The sequence below is a fragment of the Mus caroli genome, unplaced genomic scaffold, assembly GCF_978045245.1.
Source record: "Mus caroli unplaced genomic scaffold, Mus_caroli_1 scaffold_20, whole genome shotgun sequence".
NCBI classification, from domain to species: domain Eukaryota; kingdom Metazoa; phylum Chordata; class Mammalia; order Rodentia; family Muridae; genus Mus; species Mus caroli.
In genome coordinates, this window is record NW_028227275.1 from 23,234,994 (window position 1) to 23,245,037 (window position 10,044).

Sequence of the window (10,044 nt, forward strand, 5' to 3'; positions counted from 1 at the left end):
GCCATAGGCAAAAAAATCAACCCTTCAACAGCTTTTTTTGGCTACTACCATTAAGGTTATGGAATTCTTTTCCTCTCCTGAGCCAGTTTTCCTCGCTGTTCTGGAAATAAATAAATCCTAATATGGCTTAGAAATAAAAATGCATGGTAAACACTTGGCAATTATGTTTTTCAGTGTGGTTTCAGGGAAGTGTGGCAAGAGAAGTGGACGATCAACCACTCGGCCATTGGCGCTGCGAAAAATATTTCCTGTCCTGACCAGGTTGCGTTTCTAGAGAATATTTAACAGGGAGCGGTTTAGTACTTCTAAAGATGATGAAATGAAAGAATAAATATTGACCCAAACAGCACCACAACTCATCAAAGAGTAAAATATGCCCTTTCTCAAAGGGGGGAAAAAAAACTACCAAAATATGCCAAACAGCTTCTCACAACAGCTCCTCAGTAGAAGCAGGGGCCACTTGGGATAGCCAGGGCCTGGACTCTAATGTTCCAGGCTACATCATAGGTCCCTTTTCGCTCAGTGAGGCCACCATCACCACACCATGGCCACGTAGGCCTCCAGCCAGGGCAACAGGACCTGGAGGCCACCCAAGACTTTCAGCTGGCTGCCGCTGGGTCCCCGGGCCAGCTCTTGGCCCCGATGGATCGTCTGGGCTGGAGAGTTTGGCTCCACCGAGACCACCCTGAGCGGAGCTCGGAGCATAGGCGACGTGGGACGGCAAGGCTGACGGAGGGGCCCCCGCGTGCGTTCCGGCGGTGAGTCAGGGAGCGTTATGCAAGCTCGGCCGCCCCCCTCCCTCCCGCCCCCGGCACCTCCCCGCGGTCTTTCACCCCGCGCGGTTACGAAAGCGCGACCCCCTCCCCCCGGAGCTATAAAGGACCGGCGGCCGCTCGCCTCCGTCGCTCCACGCGCGCGCGAACGCGGCGGCCAGGCTTGCACGCGGCTCCTGCTGGTGAGCCACCGCGCGCTCCCCCGGGGACCTGCGGGGCGGGGTGGGGCGGGAGGGGGCGACGGGCAGCCTCGGTCCTCCGGCCCCGCGTTCACCCTGCGCCTGTCCCGCAGGGCAGACTCCGGGGTGAGATGGAGTGGGTGTGGGCGCTCGTGCTGCTGGCGGCTCTGGGAGGCGGCAACGCCGAGCGCGACTGCAGGGTGAGCAGCTTCCGAGTCAAGGAGAACTTCGACAAGGCTCGTGTAGGTATCAGCCCGGGTTCCCCGATTCCTGCGGGTCAGAGGTGGAGCCCAGACTCCAGTCCCTAGCTCTCTCATCTCTTTCTCAGTTCTCTGGGCTCTGGTATGCCATCGCCAAAAAGGACCCCGAGGGTCTCTTTTTGCAAGACAACATCATCGCTGAGTTTTCTGTGGACGAGAAGGGTCATATGAGCGCCACAGCCAAGGGACGAGTCCGTCTTCTGAGGTCAGTGGCCTCTGGTGGGCTGTGTGCGGCGTTCCAAGGTGCCTCCCGCCTTTGCCTTTGGCTCCCTGGGAGCCCAACCCTCGCTGGGATGGGAAAGGAGTACCTTGGATGAGGTAGAAGCCCTTTCCTGGCTTGGCTCAGGATTCTCTTGGCTTTTGCAGCAACTGGGAAGTGTGTGCAGACATGGTGGGCACTTTCACAGACACTGAAGATCCTGCCAAGTTCAAGATGAAGTACTGGGGTGTTGCCTCCTTTCTCCAGCGAGGAAGTGAGTAGTGGGGCATACATGGCCAAATCACTGAGTTTCTGTTCAGCGGCACCATTGGGAAGGGCTTCGAGAGGCAGAACCCTCAGCCCTGTCTGAATTTAGGGAATGTGGGATTAGAAGCGACTGGATTCTCAGCCTAAAATACCTGATCTAAGTTCGGAAGGGCCTTTGGGCTTATCAGGTACCATTTCCCTGATCATCCCACTGTGACTTACTCCACGCTGCCTCCCCACATTACCACTCCACTCTGTCTCTTGGAGTGGAATCTCTGAGACAGTACGACAATTCGGAACATCGGCCGAGCTAGAGACCGATATCCAAGAGGAGGGGACTATGTGTCTGAGCTGGGTCACAGCACAGGCCCCTCCCGGTGGACTACCATCTAGGCAGTGTTCTGAATGCAATAGTCTCCTTTCCTTAAAAACTCATATGCAAGGCAGGATTTTGAAAACTCCCAACAAAGTTCCCTAAAGTTTGGGATTCTTTTCAGGACACACAATTGACATGTTCTTTGACTCCCCCAGCCCATTTCACTTAAATTATAGATCCGAAAGCTACTTGATAACTAAGGAATAATTTAGGGTGGGAAGAAGTATTGTGAGATCTCAGAAAGAAGGAACTAATCTCAACCCTAAGGCAATGGTTCTAGACCTGTGTTCTGAGACCCTTGGGGGGTCAAATGACCTTTTCACGGGAGCCACCTCAAGCTATCTAAAAACACAGATGTTTATTTACATTATGATTCATAGCAGTAGCAAAATTACAGTTATGAAGTGGCAACAAAAATAATTTTATGGTTGGTGGTTATTGCAACATGAGGAACTGTATTAAAGGATGGCGGGATTAGGAAGGGTGAGAATCACTTTCCTAGGGTGAAGGGGGTGTCCAGGATAAATTTCTCCTTACTTTACCTTTCCAAAAAGACCATGTGCAGGGTAATAGTTAAGTATGCCACATTAAAGTTAGACTGACTGAGTGCTGGAGATGTAGTTCATTGGTAGAACAATTGTCTAACATTCACGAGGTTCTGGAATCTATCTCCAAACATACGGGTGCAGGGGCTTGTACATGCACACTTGTGTGTGTGTGTGTGTGTGTGTGTGTGTGTGTGTGTGTGTGTGTGCGGGTGCTCGCGAGTGCGTGCTCGCGCACTCCTGTGCACACACACGTTCATACCCACACACCCACAACCTAAGTTCAAATCCTAACTAAACTATTACCCGTGGGACCCTGAGTTGTTACCTAACTTTTCTGTGCCCCACTTTCTTCCTGTGCAAAGTAGACAGAATCACAGCATCCAGGTCGTGGAACTGTGAAGATATAATGCACGGGTGTGCAGAAAACGCTAGGAAGAATGTCCGAGGCATAAATTCTGTGTTGGCTAGTATTTCTTCTTAGTAAAGAAATCTTACTCCTAGGTAAAGAAATCATAGCTTTATATTCTGGGTCTCGAGTGGGAGAACTCACAGATATCTTCAGGTACAAGTTTACTATTTAAGTTCAGAAATGAGTGCACCAGGGGCACACACACAGCTAACTGTTGGGACCTGGTGACACCTCTTAGCCCAAATGATGTATAGAAACATTTCCCCTGCCATTACCCCTGTTTTCTGAGTCCACCAACTCACTTGAGGTATCTGCCTTCCACTGTTTAATATGCTTGTCTGGGGACCTTCTTCATAAACTCCAAATTCATTCCTTGTGCTAATTTCCTTCCTTGACCTTAACCTTACATTAAGCATGAATTTGGACAGGAGGTTGCAGGCCAAAATTCTGTCTCTCTCCTCGTCACATTCTACACCTTTCCAAATGGATATATTTGTAATAAGGCAGGCTGATTGGAAATAATCCAAGGCAAATTAAATATAATAAACATCTATAGCTGATGCTGGAGTTCCAAGAAAATTCTGGCCATCCTGAATCCCTATTGTAGTAGAATAGAGAGCTAAAGGCATAGTGGCTTACCGTGAGCTTGTCAGCTGGGTGAAATGAGGAGCTGACTCCTTGGCACTGTTTTTACTTTTTCTATCCCCCATAAATGGCCTGGGAATCGAACCCAGACCATGGTAAGCAAGAGCTCTAATACCATGCTCCCTCCTTCAGTGCAAGCAGACTGCTCTGGTCTGCTGCCCCCTCCTTGAGCATGCTCTGTACGGATCTCTTTCTCTTCTCATTCTACGCTCGGAGTGAGACATCTCAAAAGTAAAGGTCATTGTTATCAGCCTATATTGGTCAAACAGACATAGTTGCAGACTAGATTCTCTAAAATCTGATTTCCTCTGCTATCAACTTAAGTTAAGGAATAGTTCCTACTTAAAAGACTGTTGAAAGAACTACTCATGGTAATACATGAACGGGTTTAGCTTGGTGCCTAATAAGAGCTTATTAAATATTGGCTACGATCATTATTTTGTTATGCCCTCCCGGAAAAAAACATGAACTAAGACTTCTTTCTTCCTTGTCTCAAATAAATTTTGCCACTCTCTTGGCCAAAGGATCCTTGTTAATAGAGGAACAATTATTTAATGTGAGGCTTGAACATCTACATCAGTGTTTCTGAAAGTCACTGCCCTCTGGCCAACTTCAACTAAATCAGCTGCAGTATTTTTTTCAAAGTGCAGATTTATGGGTCCAAATCAGAAACTCTTCGGAGTAGAACACTGTTGTCTCCATTTTCAATACATTCCTCTGGTGAGTTCCTTCTTCTCTGTGAAGTTTGAGCACCAGTGGGCTAGATAATTCAAACCATGGGAGGTCTCAGACTTCATTCCTTTACCAAGGTTATGGCTATGACTAGTTGGAAGTGGACTGGAATCTGTACCCTGGCTGGTTTAGGTCTTAGGTCCTTCTGCCTGCGAATCATAGGAAGCCCCTCCCCTGGAAGACATAGGTCTCGGGAGCCAAGGGAACATTTTCTAGGGCCACAGCAAGTGAGAGCAGTGAATGGCAGATCTTTTAAGAAAGTTAATCACCAAGACCCTCTGTGGAACATTTGAAACCAGGCATTTCTAAGCTCTCGACCTGTCAGTTCAGTTCACTGTAGACACAGCCGCAGTGTAATGTTATATTCTGGATTTTGGAGGGGAGTCAGGGACTGCCAGACATTATAGTCTCTGCCTCAGGCACTCTCGCCACAGCCCATTGTGTGCAGTTAGGTGATGTCGGGGAAGACTTGGCATGTCTCTCTCAGAGGAACCCTACCCAGAGGCAGGAGGGAAGGCTGGAGGGCCAAGTTCATTCTTTCTAGCTGTGCTCTGGCAGATCTTCTCTTGCAAATACTGTTAGGAGGGAGTATCTGGCCAAGTTTGTTAGGACTCTTCGTGATTGAACTATTCTGCCAGAAACAACCTGGAGACAAACCAAACCAATTCAGGCCTTCTTTTAAGTCAAAAGCAGTAGCCAAGGGCACTACGACCAGACATTGAAAGTTAGCTCTTAGGTCGTATTTTATATGCCGGCAACCATTTGGTGATAAAAATCGGGAGGCAGAGGCAGGCGGATTTCTGAGTTCGAGGCTAGCCTGGTCTACAGAGTGAGTTCCAGGACAGCCAGGACTACACAGAGAAACCCTGTCTCAAAAAACCAAAAAAAAAAAAAAAAAAAAAAAAAAAAAAAATTGTTAAGCTGCCGGTGTGCCGGGCTAAGTGCGTAGACAATGAGTTGACGTACTAGTTGAAACATGAGTTCCTTTTGATCTGAGACAGGCTCCCGGGATGCCTTTTGTGACACTGTGCTCCCATGACACTATCCAGAGATGGGAAGACTCTGCCTCATACTCAGGAGCCTAGGGAGGAGGGTGGAGCCTGGGGAGGAGGGTGGAGCCTGAGGATGGCAGCAGCAGCCATGTGGCTCCTCTCTATTCCTGGTCTGTCTACTGAGGAACTTCACGGTCACTGCCTAGCAGATGAGTTGTGGGGCAGGGACATTTTCAAGCCAGGGTTCTGAAAGCCCAGAAGATAAGGGAGTGGCTCATTCCTCTTCTTGTCAGGTGGGGGCAGGGGCTGAGGAGGAGGGGGCTGCATATCCTTTCCTGAGCAGTGCCCCTGTGGGTCTGGGCTCAGGGGCTGAGCCAGACCTTAGGCTGGTATCTCAAGTGTCCAGAGAGAGCCACACACACTGCTGACTTACAGTGGGGACATGGGTGGCCTCGCATGCTGTCATGTTTTGACATCTGGGTTGCTCTGTCTTCCTCCAATATGAACCCTTACATAGGTAGATGGTTCCTTGCTTCAGACCTGGGTGTGAGAGGGAAAACAAAAAACAAAAAACAAAAAACAAAAAACAACCTGTTTGTTCTTGTCCCCTTTGCCCCCAATTTACCTAGTGTCTGGAGACACTGGCATAGGTTAAGTGTGCAAGCTCTGGAGATATGCTCTCCTGCTGAACACCAGCTCTGCCCAGCGCCCTAATCCTTTGGGAATTACTTCTCTTTTCTGTGTCTCTGTTTGCTCATCTGTAATGTGGAGTAATAGTGTATGGTTTTGAAAGATACAAGAAATACCGTGTGTGTGTGTGTGTGTGTGTGTGTGTGTGTGTGTGTGTGTGTGTACGTGCATCCATTGTATGCATGTGAGTGTGAAGGTGTATGAACCTGCTCAGAGCAGAGCACTGGGTATCAGAACACTTGCTGACAGTCTCATTCCTTTGAAGCAGTCTTTCACTGCACCAGGAAGCTTGCTGTTTCTGACTTGCCAGTAACCTCCCAGGATCTGCCTGTCCCCGCCTCCCAGAGCTAGGTTTTCAGGCCCACATAGCAGTCTGGCATTTTACATGGGAATTTGAATTCAGGTCCTTATGCTTGCAGAGCAAGCACAATTACCCACCAGGCTATATCTCCTTAACAACCCTGCCCACTCCAAATATAAATTCTAATGAGTATTTGAAGCTGGATAATGAGCATCTTTTGCCCCTAGGCATCCCAGTTGTCAACCGGAGGAAGTGAATAGGATGCCTAAGCGTGAATCAGGGTAGAGCCTGAAAAACTATTACCATCGGATTGGCATCCTCTAGTCCATCCAATAGGAGAACAGTGGGGCTAAGAGAGACGGTCGGAGGGTAGATTCTGTGGAGCATGAATAAGTCGTGACCTCGAGTTGTTGGTGGCATAAGTTGAGGGCGATAGACATTAGACAGAGACACATGTTATTGGAGGGTGTAGTAGTGAAGACAGTAGTACAGCCTCAGTGGTCCTTTAAGAAAGCATTGTGCTATCAGTTATCAAGAAGCTGATGACGTGAATGAGGTGCCCTCTATACCAAGACAAGATTTGTGTCTTCTGCTACCAAGGAGACACTGACATGAAGGACATGCCTTCTGTGCCAGGACACCTTTCCGGGAAGAGAGCAAGATCCTTTCTCGCTTGCCCAGTTGTCCAGAAGCTGTCAGGAATCTCGGCAGCCTCCTTTCACTAAGGAAAGGCTGTGAGTTCCATGGCATCAGTGGTAGCAAGTTGGTCAGGCCCCTGGGGCCACTGTGTCTCTCCGACTTACAGACGATGACCACTGGATCATCGACACGGACTACGACACCTTCGCTCTGCAGTACTCCTGCCGCCTGCAGAATCTGGATGGTACCTGTGCAGACAGTTACTCCTTTGTGTTTTCTCGTGACCCCAATGGCCTGAGCCCAGAGACACGGAGGCTGGTGAGGCAGCGGCAGGAGGAGCTATGCCTAGAGAGGCAGTACAGATGGATTGAACACAATGGTGAGCAAGTCTTCCTGGGGAACTTGGCAGGGCTGGGCCAGTAAGAGGGTGCAGCATCAATCTGTGCAAGTGGGTTGCCTGAGGAGCCTCCTTTGGGCCAAGGCTTCGCCCTTCTTGATTAATTTTTTCCTAGGGCTTTGCCATCAGCCATACGGAGAAGGGTCCAAAGGTTCTTTTCCCCAAACCCTAGCACTTTCAATAACCAAAGCTGTGGAGTCACTCTCTTCTCCTTATATTTTACTCCCCACATTTTGCTTATGATGCCACAACCCTGAGAAACCATTCTGCAGGAATTAGAGTTTGGTGGAGAAGTGTCCCTCGCAAAGAACTGGATGAGGCATGCAGCCATTTTATGTAAAACCATAAACAAAGGCATCAGTGCAGCAGGTCTTTAAAGACTGGTGCCTGAAATGTTCTTGATTCGACACAAAACCAAACACCACTCAATTAGCTCACGGGGTCTCCACTTGGGTTTCCTAGGGGAAGTCGCCAGGATAATCGTGGGATACTTTAATAGCTATTGTCCTTAACGGATCCTAACTTAAAACTCAGAAACATGGTGGGGAAGTGGGCTACCAATTTTGAATTGACCTGCACTCATTTGTATGGGCAATTGAGCCTCAAAATTCCAAAAAGGGTCCTGCTGGGGTGTAGAAAAAGAACATTTTTTCTTAGGCATCTCAGTGATCCAATATACCAACAACATGAGCTCAGACGTATATAGATATGAAAGTGCCACCAGGGGTGGACTGGGGAAGGGAGCTGAAAGTGGGGCCAGTGAAGGATTGTGTCACCCCCAGGCACCACAGAGGCTTTCACCTAACTCACCCCAGTTAACCCTTGGAGACACTTTATAGCTATACATACTCCACCAGTGAGGAAGATGGAGGCTAAATAAAGTTAAATACATTGCCTTCGATCTCCAATAGATGGATAAGTTGAATGCAAACTCAGATGTCTGTCACCATGGAGTTCCTTGTGGGGCCTCCTGGTGACCCGGGCAGGACAGGGACATCATGTAGGCTATGAAGCTATAGCAGTGAAGCTGAGGTCAGGTAGGTGTGGCCCTCATGTCTCAAGGCAGGAGGGTGGGCTTCAAAGGCACTTGGAGATGCAATGGGGTGGGAATCCATTGTGGGATAAATGGATAGTGACTCATGCCGCAGGTCCTGTGCCCTCAGCCATGCTGCTCCCTGGAGGATGTAAAGAGCTTGAGCATCAACTGTCAGGGAACCTGTGAAGTAAGCCACACAGATGCCTATGAGTGGCCGCTTGCTCTATGGCTGCCCGGGTGTTCATTAATCTACATAAGCACCGGACTAACGATCCATCTCTCTCATTATGGTCTTATTTTCTGTATTTCAGGTTACTGTCAAAGCAGACCCTCCAGAAACAGTTTGTAGCAACGTCTAGGATGTGAAGTTTGAAAACTTCTGATTAGCTTTCATCTGGTCTTCATTTCTATTTATCTTAGAAGTTTAGTTTCCCTCACCTCCCCTACCTTCTCTAGGTGGACATTAAACCATCGTCCAAAGTACATGGGAGTGACTGACTCTGTTCACACAACTGTATGTCTTACTGAAGGTCCCTGAAAGACGTTTGAGGCTTGGGATTCCAAACTTGGTTTATTAAACATATAGTCACCATCTTCCTATGAGTTGGAGACTTATTTGTGGCGGGGTTGCACTTTTAGATGCCAAGACCAGATTAAAGACTGGTTTCTAACTTCCTAAGAAAGGGTTTTAAGATCCAAGAAGATCTTAAAAAATGGCCTACCAAGGCACTGGCAGCCAGAGAGGAAGTGAATGGCCACACCATCAAACCTATGGCTGTCAGCCCTGGGCCCGTGAGGTGAGCAGGGCAGAAGGCTCACCTCTGGAGAGAGTTGGGTCAGAGAGAACTCTGGGAAGCCACTCTGCTCTTCATTGCTTCTAGTGTGACTCACAGTTGTTTTTCAGATAGGTGCAGAACATTGAAGAGCAAGCTGCCTTGGTGTTCCCTTGGGAAAGTTTAGGGATGGGGCTCTGGAAGCCAGCACCCCCTAACAAGACTGTGCAGGAAATAACAAGGTGGGAGAGGAAGCAGCCAGGACCATACCATCATCAGTAATTGTCTCGGTTCCCCAGGGGTTCCTGGGAGCCTGTTTTTCAGCAAGGCCGTGGTGCCAGAGGATCTGGGTTTTAAATCTAATCTAGTTTGGAGCTGTGAGATTGGGGGCTGGTTTTGTGGCTTCTCTCATGATACTTGGGAAGCAAGTGCTCCCTGCTTGATGGATAGACAGTCCATACAATGTCTGCAAGCATGCGAAGGAGCTGTGAGAAACACTTTGGACAGGAGGACATCTGTGAAGTGTGTTGGCGTTGTTTTGCTGATGTTTTTAAGGACCGTAGGGAGCTCACACCAAGCGCCTGTGAGCCTGGTTGTCTAGCAAGGGCAGAGGAAACAACCATGCATGAGAAAACTCAGCTTTCCACTCTTAGAGCAAGCTGACGGTCTGGCTCCTCAGCTCCAGTTTGACACCACAGCCATAAGATATTCATATACCCATTCAAAACAGCATCAGTGTATCAAATCCATTAACTCCACAGGAACAAAGGCGCCTTGTTATTTCGTACTTACTGTCATGGTCACCATAAATCATACCTCAGACCTACA

At 48.6% G+C, this 10,044-nt stretch overlaps 1 protein-coding gene across 1 annotated transcript; it reads left to right on the top strand.

The window, feature by feature from the left end:
* The first annotated feature begins 850 nt into the window (after positions 1 to 850).
* On the top strand, positions 851 to 9,037 carry Rbp4 (retinol binding protein 4). The gene is made up of 6 exons (XM_021151613.3): positions 851 to 955; positions 1,066 to 1,194; positions 1,281 to 1,417; positions 1,579 to 1,685; positions 7,177 to 7,389; positions 8,755 to 9,037. The coding sequence occupies exons 2-6, from the start codon at positions 1,084 to 1,086 to the stop codon at positions 8,790 to 8,792; spliced, it is 606 nt and encodes a 201-aa protein (XP_021007272.1). The 5' UTR covers positions 851 to 955; positions 1,066 to 1,083; the 3' UTR covers positions 8,793 to 9,037.
* The last annotated feature ends 1,007 nt before the right edge of the window (positions 9,038 to 10,044 follow it).

What these genes read in the sequence shown, in the direction of transcription:
- Rbp4 (XM_021151613.3), top strand. Translation starts at nt 1,084, where the DNA reads ATGGAGTGGGTGTGGGCGCTCGTGCTGCTGGCGGCTCTGGGAGGCGGC. An exon ending in AGAACTTCGACAAGGCTCGT is followed by an intron (nt 1,195 to 1,280) that starts GTAGGTATCAGC and finishes TCTCTTTCTCAG; the next exon opens with TTCTCTGGGCTCTGGTATGC. An exon ending in GGACGAGTCCGTCTTCTGAG is followed by an intron (nt 1,418 to 1,578) that starts GTCAGTGGCCTC and finishes TGGCTTTTGCAG; the next exon opens with CAACTGGGAAGTGTGTGCAG.